General features: G+C 37.9%; 3 protein-coding genes across 3 annotated transcripts; 2 read left to right on the top strand and 1 right to left on the bottom strand.

Moving 5' to 3' along the window:
* Positions 1–681: 681 nt before the first annotated feature.
* Positions 682–7,380, top strand: LOC119790253 (protein transport protein Sec61 subunit alpha-like 1). Its single transcript, XM_038295727.1, has 12 exons — positions 682–839; positions 1,594–1,661; positions 2,281–2,346; positions 2,440–2,518; positions 4,559–4,690; positions 4,815–4,924; positions 5,036–5,189; positions 5,278–5,438; positions 5,521–5,718; positions 6,620–6,811; positions 6,902–6,978; positions 7,061–7,380. Exons 1-12 carry the CDS (start codon positions 833–835, stop codon positions 7,245–7,247), a joined length of 1,431 nt encoding a protein of 476 aa, XP_038151655.1. The 5' UTR covers positions 682–832; the 3' UTR covers positions 7,248–7,380.
* A 1,709-nt stretch (positions 7,381–9,089) lies between these two features.
* On the top strand, positions 9,090–13,643 carry LOC119790244 (mitochondrial intermembrane space import and assembly protein 40-like). The gene is made up of 3 exons (XM_038295716.1): positions 9,090–9,276; positions 9,651–9,749; positions 12,587–13,643. The coding sequence occupies exons 1-3, from the start codon at positions 9,255–9,257 to the stop codon at positions 12,934–12,936; spliced, it is 471 nt and encodes a 156-aa protein (XP_038151644.1). The 5' UTR covers positions 9,090–9,254; the 3' UTR covers positions 12,937–13,643.
* On the bottom strand, positions 12,033–22,284 carry si:dkey-202e22.2 (netrin-4). The gene is given in 10 exon segments (XM_038295705.1): positions 12,033–14,294; positions 14,434–14,604; positions 14,716–14,784; positions 14,866–14,993; positions 16,336–16,552; positions 17,627–17,815; positions 17,959–18,085; positions 19,304–19,603; positions 19,688–20,160; positions 21,851–22,284. Coding segments are annotated over 10 exon segments (1,923 nt in total). The 5' UTR covers positions 21,963–22,284; the 3' UTR covers positions 12,033–14,157.
* Positions 22,285–22,834: the final 550 nt, after the last annotated feature.

The following is a 22,834-nucleotide window of genomic DNA, read 5'->3' as shown; positions in this document are numbered from 1 at the left end:
CCCATCAGAATTTCACCCATCCTTCTGATTCACAGTATTTCTATTTTCAATTTTTATTATGCTGTGCTTGATTTGACTTAACATTTTGGGCAGTTTTGCATTTTCCCTTAACCGTTGGGGAATCCTGACCTGCTTTATCTGGTGATTTGCAATTGGTATTCTTTCAAGATTGAGAGGCAACAACCAATTTCCTTAGAAAACATAAATAGGATTGTTTTTGTATAAATAATGGAGTACACTACTGTGACCGTGCTTTCATGTTAAGCTGTTTGACCTTGCACAGGTAGGCCTAGTATCTACACTTCAGAATGTGTCTCTAAACAGAGTATTATTTATATGGTTTTATATGGGTTAATTTTAGATCATCATAATTCTCCTGGGTCCATATAACATCGCATTGTCAGATCAAACACAGCAAAACAAAAGAAACGTTTCTGCAGCTTTAATCAGATGGGCGGGGATGGTCGAGAGTCACCAAATCACAGCCATTGGTTACTTTAAAAATGTAGCGCCATCTAGCGGAGAGGCGGACCTTGTGAATAACATACGCTTTTTCTAAATATTAGCGTTAAAAGCTTGCCTTTTTTGCATCAAAATTGTTCGTATGGCACTCAAAAACAATTGGTATCCCCATACAGGTGTGCATACTGCTCTTGGAGCATGATAATACCCCAGGTTTATTTTGTCGGAGAAGTGACGTGTGCATGCGGCTTGTCTGGTGACGTGTCTCTTCAACTCTCTTTCCTCTCGCGGCGGCTGATGGAGCCACACTGACTCCTCTGTGCACTCAAACTCTTAACAGCTACACAGCAGGAGTCGGTCCGACGACACCATGGGGAGTAAGTACTTTTCTTCTTGGTTATTGTTGTTACCTTTTTGGAGGTATATCTGCACCAACAGTTGTGTTTTCATACTGAAAAAGCCGGGAGCAGGGAGCTCTCGCAGGGAAGCTAAGTGGCTAACCTTCGTCAGGTTAGGTGGAAAGTTGAACCTCCTTATAAAGAGCATCAGTTTAAAGCGTTAAATCTCTGAACGTGCAGTTAGTTGCACATATTACACTAAGGTTAATGAAGACGTACGTGCCTCGGATGTGGTTTTTGAACGCTTTTGCTACCTGGTTTGCGGGAAAATACTGTAGTTAGCCTGTAGCTAACGTTAACTTCTCTGACATAATTTACAGCTAAATTGTTTTTTTCCTCAACTGTTTAAACGCTGTTGTGTGGTATCTATCAGATCTTGTTCAGTCTGGTGTCTGGATTGCTTTAAATGAGTACATAGCGGTTTCTATAGGCAGACATCAGACAGCTGAGTGACAGTAGCTGGAAAGACAACTGAAAAGAGGCTGCAGACGTGATAGCAGTGGCTCTAAGGCTTTATCATGTAAATAATGTTCTTCAGTAATCATGTGAGCAACTTGCCTGTTGTTTTGCTTTCCTGACAGCTGGTTAGTGATGACGTTGCATCTGCTCTCACCTGGTCTAAAAGGTGTAGGTCAAACTAAAGTATTGCTGACGCAGCAGAACCAAGCTGTCTGTCTTGCATCTACTACTAACTAAATACACACTTTTTTTTCTTTTGCTTTTCTTTCTCCAGTCAAATTTTTGGAAGTCATCAAGCCTTTCTGTGCAGTCCTGCCAGAGATTCAGAAACCAGAAAGAAAGGTATGCGCTGGTCCTTTTTAATAAAATAAGATTTTTAGGTTTATAACCACATTTTGTTGAGTTTCAGTTGAGATCAAGGAATATCTATGCAGGTTGTAAAATAAGGTGGTGTTTTAAACTTTTATTTTAATTTTTTTTTTTTTTTAGAAAAATTTATTTTATATTTTTCCTTAATTTTTTTGCATAATAGCATAAAAACCACTAACAGTCTGTAATCAGCTCCCAATAATTATTTTAGTTAGACAAATCTAGAAATTAGTTTATTGAAATATCAGTAGAAATGAGAGAATTAATTTTTAAACAAACAGCATTCTTCTTGCAATGTTTTCCAAAGAATATGGGGTTGAACTAATTTGAATTTCTGAGGAAAACTGAATTTTCCACAAGCTGCAAAAGCCAGTTCTCAATCTCAATAATCTTAGGGTCAATCTTTGGTTTGTAGATAGTGTTTAGTTCAAAACAATCTTTAACAGTATTCGGGTAATTAAAACAATAAAATTTTTGCTTATTTTTCTTCTAATAGTAGGGGTAAAAGGCAATGTATTTCTTTTTCAGCCTCTGCAGTTTATTTAGGGAACTGTGATGTTCCATTTCAATTGCTCTTTTCTTTTTGTTACAGATTCAGTTCAGGGAAAAGGTGCTATGGACCGCCATCACATTATTCATCTTTCTGGTGTGCTGCCAGGTTTGTATCTGTTGACGTATCTTAAAATAACAATTTGTTTTGACAGCCCTTTTTGATTTGCATAATGATAAATTTTTTGAAAACTTTTTTCAGATCCCACTCTTTGGGATCATGTCATCTGATTCAGCAGATCCTTTCTACTGGATGAGAGTCATCCTGGCCTCCAACAGAGGTGTGTATGTCAAATGTCTGCCACACTTAAGATGTGAAAAACCCATTCAGTGGGAAAAATAAACTTTCATCTACATGGTGAGACAGCTTTTATAGGCTTTGAAAGAACAGAAGACTTTCAGCAGATAAGAGGAAGGCTGAACAGAGAACTTCAATATTACTCTGTGCTCTTTTTATGCTCTTTTTATTTTTTTAAAGTTTTATTTCTATTCACAAAAAGAAATACAGAATGTAATGCAGGTTATATTAGCAGTAATGTTGCATCTGCCTATTCTGTTTTATTCAAATTCTATTATGAATCACAATACAAAAATGTCGATATCATCCAGGAAAATGTTCAATGTTTGATCCCAATGGGATTAAAGTATGACAAATAGTTAAAGGTGTTGGGGGGCAAAAAATTAATTTTGTAAAATTCAGCTTTTTTTTTCAATCCTACCATTTAACGTGGTCCATTAGCTGAATCGCAGGTGCTAATTAAATAAGTGTGCAGAATAAATAACCTAAAAACCTAAAATTAACTATAAAAAATATATTCAAACTTGTAGAAGTATCAATATCATGCCAAATTAGTATCTAGATACGTGTCAGTATCTTTACTTTTCGAAAATCCTAAATATGAATAATCAGTGACAGCTGAAAGCCATTTTTGACAACCGTTATTAATGAATTGTTTGTTTGGTAACAGTGTTATCTAACCATTTATTTTTCACATATCTGTATACTTATAGTCTGACTCAGGGTTTTACTAAAACCCAGTCGATTTAATGCAGCTTCAAAGGCGGAATATGTGCTGAAAGAGAGGACAGTTGTAAGTGCAGGGACGTACCAGGAGAGCTGAGATGGAAGAATAGGTGGCACCGATTGGCTAAGGAGCTGTGATGTCGGCGGGCATTCAACACGCAGTGGTTGCTCACACAGAGAGCAGAGATGTGAGGCGGTGGCGCAGATCCCAGAGGAAGTGATAACGTTCCTAAACCAGAAGCAATCACTGAATTCAAAGACTGAACGTCCCTGTGATTTTCTCACTATGTTTGGGAACTAAGTCTTTCTCCGTGTCTGTAACTAGCAGCTCCAATATAAATGAAACTTCCATTATCTCACCTTCCAAAACACAGACTCACAACTGACTGCCTTAGTTTATTAACTTATCACTCTACACTTCTTCAGCATTACCCTAACATAGTTTGCATATAATACTTTGACACAGGAATACTGGAAGTTCAATCTTCCTGTTTTGTTTTTCTGTATCTTTAATTCCTATTCCATGTTATGATGCAGTCTTATTTACTGCTAGTTGCAGCCTGTGGTGCATAGAAATCAAGTTCTAAAGCACCTGCTTTACTTCGTTTTTTTTTCTAAAATATTTAGCATAAATATTCGCAGAAAAATATAGCTAAAGGGGAGAGCATGAGAACGGCCTTACATAAACATATCACCAGAATGATTGACAATTAGGAGGACCTCTTAATTACATGATCCACTCTGAAATAAAAGATTGTCCTCTATACCTTTAATAATTCACATTTATTTTTTTGTATTAAGAATTTAGTAGTTTGCCTTGAAAGAGATTACTTTAATCGTGCTGTAACTGAGTAACTAACTCAACCTTTTTGGAGAAATAACTAGTCTCTATAACTTGTTCCTTTTTTTTTTTAAATGAATCTGCCCAACACTCCTGACAGCAGGGGGGCTTGGTAAATAATATTCAACATACTGTTCTGTTTTCTTTATTTAATATAGGTGAGGCAAGGCAATTTTATTTGTATGGCAAAATTCAGTACATGGACAATTTAAAGTGCTTTACCTCAGCTAAAGTCGGGATGATAGGAAAAAGATTTCACTAAAAGCCAAAAATCAGTGACGATATTCTGACGGCTGAGTGTGTTTCTTTTCTAATAAAATCAAGTAAAACAAAGAGATGATGCTGCCGTTGGTCTGCGTTATCAGGTTATCTTGTGACAGACCAAAGGTTAACGGTTGTCTGTTCAGTTTTTTTCTGCTGGTTCTCAGAACTGCTGTTCTTCTCTTTGGTCTCCAGGTACTCTGATGGAGCTCGGGATCTCACCAATTGTCACCTCTGGTCTCATCATGCAGCTGCTGGCTGGTGCCAAGATCATTGAAGTTGGTGACACTCCCAAAGACAGAGCTCTCTTCAATGGAGCTCAGAAATGTCAGTCTTTTTGTTTTATTTTAATAAACCTTTCTGGATATCTTAGTTTGATATTTTGGATGTGTACAATTGTTGTTGATCTGTTCTTTGTTGAATCAGATTTTATTTTCTGTCCTTTATGCAGTGTTTGGTATGATCATCACCATTGGACAGGCCATTGTGTACGTTATGACTGGCATGTATGGAGATCCATCAGAGATGGGCGCTGGCATATGCTTGCTGATCATCATTCAGGTTGGTGCTAATGATAATAAGAGTTTCTTTTTAGTTTCAGGCTTAAAACTGTTCAAATTGATCCATGTTGATCTTCATGGTCTTGCTCAGATTTTGTGCCTTTTTTTCCAGCTTTTTGTTGCAGGTCTGATAGTGTTGCTCCTGGATGAACTTCTCCAGAAGGGCTATGGTCTAGGATCCGGTATTTCTCTCTTCATTGCGACCAATATCTGTGAAACCATTGTCTGGAAGGCCTTCAGCCCTACCACTGTCAACACTGGCAGAGGTATGGGAATTTAAACATTTTTAGAAAAATAAGATTGAATTCAGCTGTGCTAGACTGATCAGTCGGTGGCTTTATGTGGTTTATCCAGGTACGGAGTTTGAAGGAGCCATCATTGCTCTGTTCCACCTGCTGGCCACCCGTACAGACAAAGTGCGTGCCCTAAGAGAAGCTTTCTACAGACAAAACCTGCCTAACCTCATGAACCTCATCGCTACTGTCTTTGTGTTTGCCGTGGTGATATACTTCCAGGTGAGAGCATTATGCCAAATCATCTTCAGTTTTCCAAATGAGTGTGGGTTACATTTTTCCTGTTTTTTGGGGGGAATGTCAGGGCTTCAGAGTAGACCTGCCTATCAAGTCGGCTCGATACCGCGGTCAATACAACACCTACCCCATCAAGCTGTTCTACACCTCCAACATCCCCATCATCCTGCAGTCTGCCCTGGTGTCCAATCTGTATGTGATTTCCCAGATGCTGTCGACACGTTTCAGTGGCAACTTCCTGGTCAATCTTCTAGGAACCTGGTCTGTAAGTATATGACGGATGCTTTTTCACATGTTGTCACATTGTGGAAACGAGATGTGATGTTATTGTTGCAATTTTATATGACAGATACGCACAAAGGGGAACATCACAGTGACATGGAAATAAAATAGATGCGTCCATTTGTTGTCAATATTGAAATAATCCTTTCAGGTTACTGGCTGTTTCTAATTATAGGATAAACCTGAAAATCGTGCTGTATTTTTATCTTTTAATTTTTTAGATTGCCCTTGATGAAATCCAAATTATTCTGTTGATTTTAACTAAACTGCATCATGAAGAAAAAAAACTGTTGATCTGAGAGGAAGTTGTAGTGAGCTTTAATACAGGTTTACTTCTAAAAAAACCCAACTTTTTATTATAGCATATATATATCTGTCGGCAGGAAAACTATTAGCTTAGAGCTCCACATAGTTTACATTAATAGATGAGTAGTAAGGAGTGCATGTTGGTTCACCTCTCACCCTGTCTGAGGTTGAGCTTTTTGAGAAACAAGGGGAGCAAAATTTAACTTTGTAGATGTGTAAAAATCACAAAAGGTGGTCCACTCATTATCTCAGAGGCTGCATCAAATGTGTGGAGCTCTAAGCTAATAGTTTTCCTGCCGACAGAACACTGAACTCTAAACTGGTTTTATTCTTTAAAAAAAGAGGGAGATGGACATGTATCTGTCCCTTTTTTTAAGTTGGTCTGTATGTATATTTATACAATATATACAATATATGTATATTTGTGGTTATAACTGAAATATGGAAATCTTGGAGGAATATAGACACTTTTCTAGTCTCATGCTTCTATAGACTGATTATTAGGGTGTATTATAACCCTAGTTTGAACCAGCTCCATACACATGACTGGATTTCTGATGAAACCAAAATGTTTCCAGGATACTTCAAGTGGAGGACCAGCTCGGGCCTACCCAGTGGGCGGGCTCTGCTACTACCTTTCTCCTCCCGAGTCATTTGGTTCTGTTCTAGATGACCCGGTTCACGCGGTCATCTACATAGTCTTCATGCTTGGTTCCTGTGCCTTCTTCTCAAAGACCTGGATTGAGGTGTCAGGATCTTCAGCCAAAGATGTAAGTGTTGTGTTTTTATATCAAACCGCTTGGCCTCCGACTGAGTCCAACACTAAACTAATTTTTGTGTGTGTTTGTTTTGCTTTCCAGGTGGCAAAACAATTAAAAGAACAGCAGATGGTAATGAGAGGACACAGAGAGACCTCCATGGTGCATGAACTCAACAGGTACCTCCCACGTTTCATTTTGGGAATGGTGTTTATTAAATGATCTTTTAAAGTGACGTCTAATTTTGATTCCTTCCTGCAGGTATATTCCCACAGCTGCAGCATTTGGGGGGCTCTGTATAGGAGGGCTGTCTGTCATGGCAGACTTCTTGGGAGCTATCGGATCTGGAACTGGAATCCTCCTTGCCGTTACCATCATCTACCAGTACTTTGAGATCTTTGTGAAAGAGCAGAGTGAAGTCGGCAGTATGGGGGCTTTGCTCTTCTAATTTCAAATAGGCCAATCTGACCCACATGAGAAAGAATCCACTTATTTTTATTTTCGTTTTATTTTGTTTTGCAACCTCTTCTGTCAGTGTATTTTGCAACAGGGATAAGTAATCTTTTTTTTTTTTTTTTTTTTTTTTTTTTTTTTTTTTTTTTTTTTTTTTACTCCACCATTTTTGTTTTCCACCATACATCTCTTGCTATAGAGAATAAGACAAGTGTTCAGGTTACTTTAAGGGTTAAGTGTTGTATCTGTAAACATGGATTGATTTTTTAAATTTTTTTTTTTCTCAGTAGAGGTCTCTGCAGGCTGCCTGATTCACCCCTTGGCTGCCTTATCAGCCGAAAAACGCTTAAAAGCACACGGTTGTGAGTGGCTGTCTTTGAATTTCCTCAGGCATTTCTCATTGTAGGCGTATAAGGAACACTAAGACAGCAACAGCATTTTGATCTAAAGCTGAAGGTATTCTGTATGGACATTTCAGGAGGATCTGACAGAAAGCCTTGCCATGTTAATCACCTGTCAACCATGTTTGAGATTAAGAAAAGCCTGGAGAGTGATGCAGAAAGCATACCGAGAATAACGCGGTACTTCTAATAATTCTCTGGCTATCTCAGACAAACTATTTGTAACATTCGTTTATTTTTTTGTTTTAAATCACTGACTGTTTATATCAACACCCATCTTACGCTGGGTACAGCGTTTGTCCAATATCCCTGGGCCCTCAGCGGATCTTGTCTGTTTCATCACGCTCTTTTATTCCCAGACTCAATCGCTGCTGAAAACTGCCGGGATGGTCGGGATGAGGGTGGGTTTGATAGGGCTAAGAAAGGGGTTCATTTTTGTTTTTACTTTCTGTATGGCATAATTGTGTTATTAAAAAAAAATGTTTTCCAACACAGCTTGTGGTTTCATTTATTTTCTTACGATCTTTTAACAGTCATTTATAAAATGAACAACATATCTTTATTTGTACAAAAAGAATAATGCACAGCAACAATTTAGCCAAGTTGAGTGTAGGTAGTATAGAGCGCGATATAATTTGTGCACATTAGATAACAGGTATTCAGACAAATAATTTGCTACAGCCAGAAGATTTTGGCTGGTCCCTAACTTTTACTCCAGAACCTGGTGTCCTAGGGGTAGAATACATTTTTTACCGCTTTCACAAAAACAATCCATAACTTACTGAATTCTACTGGAATTTTAAGTAATGGAATAGCTTCAAGTTGCAGGTAATTGCAAAGTGGAAGTAAACACAAATTTTATATTTAAATCCTCACGTTTAACCCGAATTTTATGTATCCACCCCACTCTGATTCAATCCTCAGTAATCAATTGCTTTAGAAAGTCAATTGATTATGCTTATAGTTTAATCCCGGCTGTTATTTGAAGTTGTATAGATGCTTTTACAAATTGCAACATGAAGACAAGTGAAATACACCAAACAGATGTGGTGTTATAAGCCAAAGTCTCTTAAATGCATCTCAAGTCAGGATGCCAACCTCGAGACTCGACAGCATGATGCTGCCATTACCATGTTTCACACTGGGAATGGTTTCTTCATTGTTAGTTTTTCACAACATTCAGCATCTTACATGTATTTAAAAAATATATATTTTGAAGCCAGATTTTATAGAGCTGTAATATTCTGTTGGTCTTCCATATAACGTATTAAAACACCTTAAGTCGAACGAATGTTTGTAAATGGACAAAATTTTAAATAAACTCAAAAACGGTACATTTATTTTTATATATATATATATATATATATATATATATATATATATATATATATATATATATATATAAAGTTTGCATGACGTAATTATTGTGCGCCATATTAGAGGGGTCATAATCAAAGGGGCGGAGTCACCCCGGCGGCGGTGAAGGCGGTGTGACACCTGCTAGCTTTTCAAATGAAACCTCTGTTGTTTAACAGAGTCTTTCGGTTCTGTAGTTTTTCATCGAGGAGGACGGAGGTCCACGGAGAAAAACACCAGCAGACATGTCGTACTGCAAACAGGAGGGTAATTTGAATGTTTTCTGGCTATATGTCGGCTCATGGTTTGGTAATCTTGGTGAGCCAGCATGCTGGATGCTAGGCTAACGTCTAGAAACTGTTAGAACTTCCTGTAGTCCCTAGTGCTTCAGATAGCGAGCTTGGAAATAAACATTTTTGGTTGTAAAGTCAGGCTGGAAATGGCATGTAGCTAAACATACTAATAAAGCAGTTTAAAAGAGTAAATCCTTCCCAGTGCTGAACTAACAGCACTAATCCTTTTATCTAGTGCCACCACCAGGGGTCGCTGTTGATCCATAACTGTAATACCAGTGACAGTTTGCTGTAAACTTGCAAACGAAGCACTTCTAATTATTGTTTTTCCATTGATTGCAATTGAAGGTAAGGATCGGATCATCTTCGTGACCAAGGAAGATCATGAGACCCCCAGCAACGCCGAGCTGATAGCAGACGACCCTGAAGACCCATATGAGGAGCGGGGTTAGTATTATATTAAGGAGAGCTGTCATTTAAACGTATTTTTCTTTTTAGGTTGTAGTAGCTTTAATAGTAGAAAGCCTGGGCAGTGTTGTGATGTAAGAAAGCCATCCATTTCTATTGAAAAGGTTATACTATTGAGATGAAGAGCGCTCTAATTTATACTTAAGCTACTTGGACTTAAAAAAAAAAAACACTTTATACTTCTTCCATATATATCTGCTAGATATGTGCCAACTTTCATCAGAAATGGTAGAGCTCCTTTGCTTTGCTTTGCTTTCCTGGCACAATAATGTCTTGAAATCAAAGTCCTTAAATCATCAATATAATATTCATGTCACATGGATATGACATGCAGCTGGAGACTCTGTACAAATTATTTCACCTCAAGTTTTGCTTACGCTCCTGCATTGCTGAGTGTGAATACTTCACTCAGCATAACACTACCACCGCCTTGTTTTACAGTTAGATATTACAATCTAGAAAGCATATATGCAGAAATATTGCAAAATGGCTCCATTTGCGTTTTCAGAAACCATTTTCATTTCACAGCGTGTTCTGTTTTCTCTATGGACGCGCTCTATTTTTATGGTTAGGGTCAATGTGGCTTCACTGTGGACAGTAATCATGATGTTCCTGCAGTGTTCTGTTTAAAGGGGCCTGGAACCTTAGGCTTTCTTCAAGGTCGATAGCCATCTGATGAATGGATGTAACTGTTTAACTAGGCCGTGTATTTATTTTAGGGCTGCAACTAACGATTATTTTGAAAATCGATGAATCGGCCGATTATTTTTTCGATTAATCGATGAATCGGACACAAAATATTTTTTTTATATTAACCTCTTTATTCCAAAATAAACATTTTAGACAGAACAAACAAGTACACAAGTACAGGTTGCTCATTAACTGTACTATATGAAAAATAAATGTTTGTTTTAAAACTACGCAAACTTACATGAGAAATGTAGCTGAACATCCACAAAATATAGGCTACTTTGTTTCATAAAGTGCAAAAAGAGACAGGCATTTTTGTTTTTTAAAGCCCCTAAGGGGTTCAAACAATAGGCCCCCCCATTTCAACAAATGAGTTTTTTTTAGACTAGAAGAGTTCTGCCTTTTAAGACAGGAAAGTATAGCAGTTAAAGTTGCTACTTGAGAAAATACTGAACCATAGAGATAAAAATAGCCCTGTGATTCAAATTATAAATTGTATTTGGAATAAAAATGAGAGAACTAGGGGTGGTAAAAACACATCCTCCAAAGACAGATATTTACATGGGAATGTGGCATATACTTAATTGACATATTACTGATCTTGCTGGATTTTATTCTGCTTTACTTCCATAAATTGCAGGATCTTCTTTACTTTATCTTTGCCAGAAGATTTAAACTTTAAAAGCCTTGCCCTCATAATTTGCAAATTAATTTATTTATAAAGAAAATATAAACGCTGCTTAAGCTAATTCAAATGAAATTAAAAGTAAAATAAGTAGCCAACCTTATCACTGTCTGTAACCTACTAACACGGTAAGGAAAGCATCAGATGAGCTACCTGAGAAACTAACTTACGTTTCCCCACTTTAAAATGAAACAAACATGGTTACTCATCCTGCTGATCAGCTATCTTCACTGCCATTGAAGGCTCCAACATGTTTTCTTTTCAGGTGCTGCGTCATAACAGTGGTGCTTCCGTGCCATGTTTATTTGTTTTTACAAAAGTTGCATGTTACGACTTTTTTCACTTTACAAAGCGCAGGCTATTTTTATTATTGTGATCAATTTGCGCCGGGGCATGCGCGCTTCATTTGCAGTCTGGACGCTGAGGGTAAACTCCTCACTAAAATCCTGCGGCTCGGACTGCAGCGCTGAGAGGGATTCTTGTGGGAGAGGGAGAAAGGCGTTGGGATGGGGGAGGCGCCCCACTGCAGCAGCTGCCGCTGGAGGACAAGAGTAGGAACGATACATGCTTTCACGTAAGAGTCTCCAAAAGCCGCCAGTGACACCGTAAAAAGTCGCGAGATTTGTCGCTAGTCGCTTTTTAAAAAAATAGTCGCTGGAGGGGTCTGAAAAGTCGCTGAGTTGGCAACACCGCAACTGCGGCGCTGACTCGCTCCGCCATATTTTTTTTTCTTCCCCGGGATGACGGCGGCGGCGGATGACGCATTAATCGCGCGACACAACTAATCGATGATTAAATTCGTTGCCAACGCTTTTAAAAATCGATTTTTATCGATTTTATCGATTCGTTGTTGCAGCCCTAATTTATTTCACTGTATGTTATTTAAAAATCATCATGAACTTATCTTAATTAATGATCCAAATTTATATAGGAAATCTATTGATTGTATTAACTTTTTTCTATTTAAATGAAAGATTTCTGATAACTGAATAGAATCTTGTAGTTTTCAATTCAATTCAGTTTATTTATATAGCGCCAAATTCACAACACATGTCATCTCAAGGCACTTTACAGTTCAACCAGATCATACAGTTAAATTGATACAAAGTTTTCTATCTAAGGAAACCAGTTGATTGCATTGACTCATTGACTCAAATACAATCCCTCACACTAATAATGTGATGTATAGTCCTGTCTCAAATCTTAGAATCCCCCTTTTTTAATAAACACACCCTTTAGCCGTGATTTTTACATAGAAAATAAATGTTGGATATATTTGAACCAGAACAGCCAAAGTCTTTTAGGGTTAATTAGTGAGGTATTGTTTTTTTTTAACACCTAAAAGTTTAGACAGTTTTTTTTTTCTGTAGGATTGATTTAAATATTTTAATGTTACACCTTAACTGACCCGTGTTCTAAATGTTTTTGTTTTTTTCAGAAGGCCTTATTTTACCCAGCGGAGAGATCAACTGGAACTGCCCCTGCCTGGGCGGCATGGCCAGTGGACCCTGTGGCTCTCAGTTCAAGGAAGCGTTTTCATGCTTTCACTACAGCAAAGAAGAGGTGAAAGGCTCCGAGTGCATTGAACAGTTTCGAGGCATGCAGGAGTGCATGCAGAGATACCCCGACCTCTACCCCCAGGACGAAGATAAAGAAAACTCTTCCCAAGCTGATTCGGGCTCTGCGGCTGATGACAACTCTGCTCTCTTGCCTGAGAATGACCCCACAACAGAGACATCTGAAGTTTCTGGTGACAAAATGTCATCTACGGTTAAGCAGACGGCTAACTAAAGCCACCACACCATCACAGAGGGACTCTTATTGAGAAAAAAAAAGAAGAACATTGTGACTGATTTTCTTTTGAGCAGTAAAAGCTGATTAACTACCGACACATTTGAAGCAGGGATTTGAGTCATCAGACTGGACCTGCAGCAGTAGGTTATCTTGCTGTCATTTTGGTTATTGGAGCCCATCACGAGCACACTAACCAAACCAATATCAGTTAAAGCTAAAATGGCTTGATATTTTATTTTATTTTTTTAACTACACATGCTTTGATGCGTAGCATCAACAGTGTTTTTTGCCACTTGAAACCAAAAACAAGGAGAAGATCAAGGCTGCTGTAAACCGTCTTGTGATGTAGATGTTCTGATGTTTCTGTGCTCATTGTCCAGCAGAAACGTCTATCCCTGCAAAGTGCTGCAGGCAAGGATTGTGTAGCTTCCTTAAAGTTTTTGCTGTCAAGACAAAAAGTCATTAGTTGGTTGTTGAAATGACCTTCATAGTGTCTGTGAGTAATACTTATCTTTGTTGAACTGGACAACTTTTATTTGTTTTCCACCAATTGCTTCAAGGAAAAGTTCATTACGCATTGTCTAATATGTGTGTATTAGTCCACAACAGAAGAATTAAAAAAAACAATGATAGGCCAGGACTTGACATTTAGATCAGGGAGCTAAAAACGAAATTCAGGAATAGAAAATAAACTCATGGTTTAAGTAAATTCTGTGTTTATTATTTCCCTTTATTTTAGCAAAAAGAGAAAAGAAAATCAGCTAATCTGTTCAATTTTTTTTTTTATCTATTTATAATCAGATAGCAAGAAGTGAGGAGTTCTAGAAGGACCACAGTTGCTGAAAAAGATGTAATTTTAAATGTAAAAATTTTGTTTATTTTGTTTGGTTTTGGCCTAATTTCTGCTCTTATTCGCTTCAGCCAATGGCATCTTTTAGAGTAGGCACGTTAAAGATCAATAAAATAATAAATTGCTCTTTATTGGTCTAACACCTAAAATGAGGTTTAAGCTTGTAACACTGAACAACTTTAAAATGATTTTCAAGAATCCTCTGAAGGCACTGTAATTCCTTCAGTTTTGTGAACTCACCTGGCCATGAGTTCGCCTTTTTGGTCTTTTTTTAACATCACAACAGCCACTTCTAAAAGTTCTCTTTTTGGGAAAAGGTCTGTTCTATATCAGGTTAGTCCCTCTAAATTCAGCTCTGCCTGTTGGAATCATAGGCATCCATTCATCAAGCCCACTGAGAAAAGCAGAGATAGCCGAGGCGTCCATGGAACCACGACACTCTGCAGGGTGACCAACAACCGACCCGTTCCAGGCTCCTCTGAGCCAGCAAGCAAGTATTCCACACCTGAGGGGGGGAGAACAGTGCAAAACAAGATCTTTTAAGACTATTTGTTTCTGAAATACAGAAATTATAGATTAGATTTGTATTTTAATGTAAAATTGCTATGTTGAAAATGCAGCATGATTTTGGAGCAAGTGTTTACCTGGGTTTAGGATGGGGCAGGTGCAGCCACGGCTGGTCCAGGACAGAGGGTACACACTGATGATCCCCAGGTGCAGCCTGACCTGACCAGATCTAAACACCTTACGAACTTTAACCCTCACCTCTGCATGGCTGCCTTTGTCATGAGCCGACAGCACACTCGCCTTGATCACTGTCAGGAGCCATAAAGGACAATGAGATTTTTTGAAGCACAGTAAATATCGCATATTGTAGAGAGGAGCAGTTTTTACATCAGGTGATGCTTTAAAGTTAAATTTCTCACCGTAGTCATGTTTGGTCCTGCAAAGGTCAGTGAAACCTCTCAGGCTTTTCTCCTTACACCTGCATTTTCCTGATTAAGAAAAACTATGTTAAATTATTTATTTTTTCTTCTTCGGTCTAAATTATTCCTGATAGTGCAGATGGCCATCACCTGTGTTGTGTGAAGCAGACACTTCAAGCTCCTTCGACCATGACACTTCTTCCTCAGCCGTGAACATTTGATCCACATCTGGGATTTTTCCACCAATGGGCACATTCAGTACATAATTATTTGGAAAGCTGCAAATGTGGAGAAAAAAAATTAAACCATAACAAAGCATTACAGTTACGCCCTTACAGTATTAATGCCCATTAAACATGTTTGTTTACATATTTTTTATGTTACGACTATGATCATCAAAGTATTTGAATCATAATTTGATACACGCATCAAGAGTTTCAAAAACATGGCTGACATTGCATTCTGGGACAGCGGACTCTAAAACGCACAATGCTCAGTTCGCCTCAGTTCGCTGGGTGAGGAACGCTAAATTCCCCCCTGAAAAGTTTTCTGTTAAAAGGTATTCCGAAAAAAGCTAAGCTATTACTTAGCTTAGGTTTACTGTTTCACATTATTTTGTAAAGTTAAAAAACAATCTTTAGCTTTATCTCGTAATATTCATAATCCAACTTTTATAAAACATTCATGCTTGAAGTAACGGCCATTCTATAAAGCTTTATTATATTTTTTCCATGAAATATAGGTGCTGAAAACAAATAATTGCATGAAATGTTTTTCTGTAACTTAGAAATAGGATTTGGACATTGAAACTGGGTCATTAGTGGATACACAGGCTGCTGTAAGAAGAAAGCTGAAATCTGCCATATTTTCCTTTGAACTCATATTTATATAGTATATATTTATATAATAAAAGGCAAAGCAGCTCTTACTTTTCAAATTATACATTTAATTAGGGCTGAAACCATAATCATCAACTCATTTAGCAATCAATCGTTAACAGGAGTGTAGAGCCTGCAAAACATGTCTTTAGCTGACAGAGCATTTGAGATTAAAATAACTTTTTCGTCTGTCAATAAGTTCCATCCAGAACTCCTCAAAAAGTTTGAGTTTCACCTGGTTTAATTTTGTGAAAAATCTTCTTTAAGGAACCTTTTGCTATCCGATTATTAACCAATTAATTGAAAAAATAATCAACAGATTAATCAATTTGCAAAATAATCTTTAGTTGCAGCCCTACACTTAATAATTCATATCAAACTTGGCCATTGTAAACTAATCATTTTTTGCTCACTTTTTAGGGCCTGCTGTCCTAGAATGTAATCAGTGGCAGCCATGTTTTTGAAACTATAGATGCGTGTAAAGGACAGGTGTTTCCAAGAAAGTCCCACTCAAAACTAAATAAAAATCTGCTCCTACAGTTGATTTTTATTTGATGCTCTCCATTTATTCTAATGAAATCTGGTTTTATAAAAAAAAAAAAAATTTAATTCTTATGCTTGGAAGCCATTTTAAGCATAAAAAAACCAAAACAAACTGGAAATGGTTTTTGCATTGTTATATGCTCAGATTTTCTTTTATCAAATGAAAGGGTATTGTTTCAGGGTTTTTATAAATTTCTACCTTTTCAGACAGTGCCCGGTAGTCTGGTCACAGCTGTGTGAACAGACACACGGTTTGCAGCCATCTTCTCCAAACCCCCAGAAGCCAGACAGGCAGTGACTGCAGCTCACACCCCCTACACCAGGCTTACAGTGGCACTGGCCGCTTTTAGGGTGGCACCAGGGTCCAACCTCCCCAGGTAGAGGAGGCAACGCTCCACGAGGATCACACCAGCAGCCTGAGATGGATAGATGCACATTTTGTTTGTGAAAACTATTAACTTTTTCTTCGATTATCTATTAGACCACTAAAGGTTACATATTGGTACCATCTTTCTCCTACATTTAATATTTAATCCTCTTAATTAAAGGTATAGTGAAAGATTTTCTCGAATTTTTAAAAAGACCCACCCTCTCTACTTAAAAAAAAAAAACACCTATTAAACGCGTGCAAAGGCAAAGTCGACATTCTGTTTGAAAGTTGCTGTTTGCATCGCTCATACAAGCTTACATTACAGAAGATGATTCTCAATTTTTCCACTATGTCAGTCTGACCACCAGTGTTATGCCAAGAAATACCTGCCTGCCGAGCATTAGCTCCCCTCTCGCACACTGATGGGAAAATGGATGAAATATGAATGAAGAGAGAACTTTTAAACATATTCTTAATATTTTTGTATTTCTTATGCATGGATACCCTAAAATGTAGAGTTTTGGTGGATAGATAAATGGTAAGAAATTCCTGCCTGCCGAGAATTACCTCCCCTGTTGCAGGAGCATGCATCGCCCTCAACTTTCGCACACTGATGAGAAAATGGATTGAAATATGATTTAAAAGGGATCTTTTAAACATATTAATGTTTTGTCAGAAATGATATAAATTGGTGTTGATAACAAAAGCGGGAAATGCTATCCACTGAGCAGAGAATATAATCATCAACACTGACTGTAGCACATTGACTATAACGTGTCTCCATACAAGTAATTTTGTAGTCCTTGGACTTTATCTATCCACCAGAACTCTGCATTTTGGGGCAACCATGCATTAGAAATAATAAAAACATTAAGAATATGTTTAAAAGTTCCCTTTTTGTTCATATTTTAATCCTTTTTCTCATCAGTGTGAGGGTATTCTCAGCAGCCAGGTTTTTCCCAGGACAGGGTTAGGTGAAAATGGGGACGAGGACGTAGGACGGCCTCACGGAAACATCACCAGAATGATTGACAGTTAGGAGGACCACTTATTTTGATGATCCACCCTGAAAAAGAACATCCTCCACTATATCTTTAATTCATATTTAGTTGACTCTTACGTGTACAGGCGTGGGGAGACCTGAGGGGTACTAACATGCGGCGATGGTAGCCATGACGGCAGCGCTGACACCTGCGGCCCTCAGTGTTATGTTTACAGTTATCACAGACACCCCCGCTGGTTCCACCCGAGGAGATCCAAGTTCGCAGAGAGAGGTGACAGCTATCTGCATGGCCATGGCATTCGCACTCTTTAACATCAGTGAGGTGCCATTACAAGTGTTGGAGGAAAGAAGGAAAAAAAAAAATTTTATAAACAATTTTGACCAGAGTCAAGGACCTGGATGCTAAAAAGGTCAAATAACTTAGTCTGATCAAACTATCGATCACCTACTGGAACACGGGTTCGGTTCACCACTGCTGCCGTTGGCAGGCCTCCAAGGCCGGTCGTTATAGAGTGGGGCACACCTCTCACAGTGATCCCCTTCAGTGTGGTGAACACATTGACACTTTGGAAATACCTGGGAAGCAAGTGAGATGCTCATCAGTCTCCTATTCAACATTAGTGAATTTTTACAAACGCATGTTCCCTAGATACACAGACAAAAACAGTTCAAGGTCCAAGAGAAGAAAGTCATGATAATTAACTTGATCAACAGATACTTTTGGTGGGATTTTACTACAGAAAAAAAGGAAAAAACTATGCAGAAAAAAAAGTAAAATGCTTTTGGTTCCCCTGGAAATGATGGGTAAAAAGCCTTTAACCCAATGTTATTACAGTATTTATTTGGATTTTAGAAATCTATGAGTAGAGTTTATAGAGGAAAGTTTAAGCATACATGATGACTTAAAGTCAATTGAGCTGTATGTTTACTTTTAGAATAACATTTTACCTCTAAATTTGACATCCTTTAAAAGGAAACTTCATTAAAAGAACCAACAAACACATCTCTGTACTATAGGACGCCATTATCAAACTCAAGTCAAATGTTCACAGCAATATATTAGGTTATTAAGTCCATAATTAGAGAATTTTGTTTTGTATCAAAATGACTTTATCCCCAAAGGATTCATATATTTAAAAAACACCACATTTCTTTACCAAACTAAATTAACAAGTTAAATACGTAATTTACAAGCTAAATATCTCACTTGTTAATAAATTATTATTTAGCAATCTACATATTTAGCACAAAACTAAATATCCAATTACAATCTCAAATTGTAGGTTGGAGCTTAAATAGATATTTAGTTTATAAACTTAATATTCAACTTTTTATCTAAATATCAGGTCAGGAAATGATTATTTAACTGGAGGCTAAATATTGAATTAGTAAATAAATAATTAATTTACTACCTAATATTTAGTTTGGAAACTAAATATGTAAAAATTGGAAGTAAATATTTATTTTGCAGAATAAATAATTAGTTTGGACCTAAACATTTAGGATGTGACTAATAATTATATTTTAAGGTAAATATTTAGTTTGTAAGCTAAATATTTAGCTTTCTGAATAAATATTTAATTAACACATCAAATATTTTGTTTTTTATTAAATTTTGTGATAGGAAATGCGATATGAATGAATGTTTGATTGATGTGACGATAATGTGACTTTGAAAATCAAGCCCATGCTTTTCTCTTTTTGCAGGCTAAATAACCCAAAATATTGCTCTCAATATCTGAATGGGTAACTTTCTAAATGGTAGCCCATACTATGCATGACTCAGACACTCACCATGTCACTTTTTTGTCTTTTGTCCTCATTGCCTTTATATGGTATGCAATATTCAGCATGTCCATGGCACAAGCATGTCCCCCTGGCCTGTAAGGTATAAATAGCATATGGTACTGAGGGTGTGCTTTTTAATGAGTCTGTGGGGTTTGTCCGTTCTGCTGAATAGTTTATAGACACGGGACAAGTCTGAGCTTTCAAAAGTCTGATGCGGAGATTTGTGACGGTCAGGCGGACAAGGGCCTCTGGACTATATGGGTCAAATGTTCTTGCACTGCTTGGATCCAGAGTACGTAAGATTACCTAGCAGGAAAGAGAGAAGAGAGGTAAATACCACTGAATGTAAATTCCGAAAATGCTTGACATCTTTGTGAAAAATCCCTTTACCTCCCCTCCAGTGCAAGGTCGAGGATTAGAGTAACGGGACGTGCAAAGTGAGCCCGGCTGATTAAGGTCATCGTCCAGATCGAATTCCACCCTGCAGTTGTGAGCATATATCCTGAGAGCCTCCCATGTCTTCCCAAAATCAGCTGAACGCTCAATGACCATGGAAGCAGGCCTGGGAGACCTGAACACCAAAACTATATGAGAGAGGTAGAAAGTTGTCTCTAGATTCAGCCGGATCTCATCCTGCTTTACGTCATCTCCTCCTGATGCTCACCAGGTATCAGGGTGCAAAAATGGGTCGTCGGTCATGAAGGAAGGAGGATGAGTGTTATCTGGGCATAAATGGGGTGGATAGGAGCACAAACGTTGGTGGGAATTGTTGTTAACACAGCAGCTTGACAGGGTAAGAAGTTCTCTGCCACTGGCCAGATTCCCAAGGGGTGGACTGCAGGGTTGGTCTACACATCTAGAAGCTGTAACAAACACAGTATACATTTGTAAATATAGCAATTTTATGAAGGCCTCAGTTCAATTCAATTCAAAAATACTTTATTGATCCAAAGGGAGTAAGATGTTATAAATGTCAGTAACTCTAGGCAGAAAACAACTTCTGCAGTAGTCTGTTTGGCATTTAATCTGGAGCAGCCTTTGAATAAAGACACTTTGCTGTGTTTAACAATCTGAATGAGAGCTTGCAGTAGTCAATAACATTGTCTATTTTAATTATTTTTTAAACCATCCCTGGAGGTTGTAGAGGAGTATCTAGAACACAGCTTGTTGAGCTTCTTTCAGTCATTTTCTCTGATGCTGTGACCACAACAGATGGTGGCAAAAGAGATAACACTCTCTAACAGACCCTGAAGGACCTAGGCTTGCTTAAGGACTGTCTGCTCCATCTGTAGACGGCTTGACAGTTGTTTGCAGTTGAGTTTGTTGTCCAGATGAACACAAGGTATTTATGTTCCTCCACCAACTCCACTTCTTCTCTCATTCGACTTGCAAAAACTCCTTTAAAAAAACTGCAGTCATCTCCATTGTTTTGTTCATAATCAGGATCCGATTATGTAAAACCATTGGGATTATGTAATAAACAATATCCAGGTGATTTGGTTAAATGAACACACGTATAAAAAGTCTCATAAAACTGGAAGAGTGATTTTGTTTTTATCTTACAGGCCAGGTGTTTTTAGAAGAGCAAAAATCCGGCCAATGGATCCAGTGATAAACAACTCAGGTGGGAAAATCTGTCGACCCAAAAGATTGATGTTTATTATGAGAGAAGAAGAGACTGTTTTTAAAGTTAAGTACATTAAAGCCTTGCAAGCAGTGCACCACAAACCATGGACACAGCAAACATGTGGAAGAAAGTGCTCTGGTCAGATATGATAAACACAATGTGTTAAGTGTGATTGCACACCGACATGAAACACAGCATCCTTTCAGTGAGACATGGCAGAGGCAAGCTTTTCTCTGAAACCACAGGGAACCTGCACAGATACATCTCTAAATTGACGGACCAAACTAAATATAGAATTATCCTGAAATGGAAAATATTTGAGAATGGCACAAAGCTTCAGCTTCGAACACAACACAAGCCCAAAAAATCAAGTCATGAGTGGATGTTAAAGATCAACTTCTAATATCTGGCAAGGTACAAGAGTTAGATGTTTGCTGTTTGCAGACCCTGTGCCTGTAATCGGATAAGGTAAGTCATTTTAGTCTCTAAGCAAAGCAGAAATATACACTGAAGAGACTTTTAGTAGTTGGTTGTTGAATTTTATTAATCTAAGGGCTGAACATAAATCACTTTTAAACATTTATGAGGGTCTGCCATATAAAATCCTACAAATACGGTTTCCACTGCTGAGATAATGGACAAAACCAAAGTCAGCCTCACTCTGTACTCTATAAATTATTAATTAACATGGCAATGGTGTCACTGCTGCTGCTTGTTAAAGAATCCAGCCTATCCCACCTCTGGGAATCAGGAGTTTCTCAGATAACACTGAATGGAAAGAAGAACACTTATACACATCGATTAAGACTTTTGCTTCTCTTTTACAGAAAAGCATGGTACAGAGGTTGTAGAAATGGAATCTGCATGATTATATGTAAGGATCAAATGAACAGCATCAACAGGAAAAAGGCAGTGGCGCTCCTCACCTGCTCCACTGCGCGTCGCCCATAAAAGAAGCCATCCAAACGCCACCAGCACGCGCTGTCCTCCTCTGTCCAGCACCTTTAACACCTTCATCCTTATTTGTGCTGAAGGCATTACGCACACGGTGCGATGAAAGCCTTTCCGTAAAAACTAGTCTCCGCATTGCGCTCATCCCGGTTAGAAAACATCTCCCTTCTGGTTACACAACGCACAGTGGAAGAAAAGAAAAAGTTTATAAACCCTCTTTGGACAGAGCTGGATGGTTAATCCCAACAACAAAATTCAGCTAATTTGTTTTGGGTATTTATTGTCTATTTATGTATCTTTTTGTTTATTCATACGGATACTCCCTATTTCCATGATGAAAAAGAAATGAAAATAAATACCCCTTCTATTCGGGATTATGTCCCCAGATCTTCATTGTCTTTACATGGGCTCTTCGTGTTTGCGCACTATTTACGCAGGGGAGGAACACATGCGGTGGTACATAACCAAACCCACCTACACACCCCTTCATTCAGCAAAAAAGTAACTGAATAGAAACACAATGGAAAACATAGTTATAGCAGTTATTAGACCAACTGTTATTATAACTTTATATTTGATAAGATAGATAGATAGATAGATAGATAGATAGATAGATAGATAGATAGATAGATAGATAGATAGATAGATAGATAGATAGATAGATAGATCTCAAGCTTTGTTTTATCTTCAAAATCGAAATGGGCAACAATTACATCTGATATTGGGATCTCGTGCGCTGTTGCGCACCGCACCCACCCTCTACCGTAGACCTTTTGTGCTGCAGATGGCATATATATTCACTTTAGACAGGGGCATTATTCTCTCCAGGACAGTAGACACAAGTAAAAACTTCTTAGGAAGTTTATTTATACTTTCCAACATGTTTTCTCATATGTTTGTAACTGAGATCTCAATGGATGATAGTGATACTGGTAAAGGGTGCAGTAGGCCTATATTGC

Source organism: Cyprinodon tularosa, unplaced genomic scaffold, assembly GCF_016077235.1.
Source record: "Cyprinodon tularosa strain WSP-4 unplaced genomic scaffold, ASM1607723v1 ctg11, whole genome shotgun sequence".
NCBI lineage: Eukaryota > Metazoa > Chordata > Actinopteri > Cyprinodontiformes > Cyprinodontidae > Cyprinodon > Cyprinodon tularosa.
Note: the sequence above shows the minus strand (reverse complement) of the source record. Positions and strands in the feature narration are given on the sequence as shown.

Excerpts from the sequence above, each read along its gene's own strand:
- LOC119790253 (XM_038295727.1), top strand. Across the intron at positions 2,347-2,439 it reads TCTTTCTGGTGTGCTGCCAG|ATCCCACTCTTTGGGATCAT; the intron begins GTTTGTATCTGT and ends AACTTTTTTCAG. Across the intron at positions 2,519-4,558 it reads CATCCTGGCCTCCAACAGAG|GTACTCTGATGGAGCTCGGG; the intron begins GTGTGTATGTCA and ends TTTGGTCTCCAG.
- LOC119790244 (XM_038295716.1), top strand. The coding sequence starts at position 9,255 with ATGTCGTACTGCAAACAGGAGG. Across the intron at positions 9,277-9,650 it reads GTCGTACTGCAAACAGGAGG|GTAAGGATCGGATCATCTTC; the intron begins GTAATTTGAATG and ends TTGCAATTGAAG. Across the intron at positions 9,750-12,586 it reads AGACCCATATGAGGAGCGGG|GCCTTATTTTACCCAGCGGA; the intron begins GTTAGTATTATA and ends TTTTTTCAGAAG.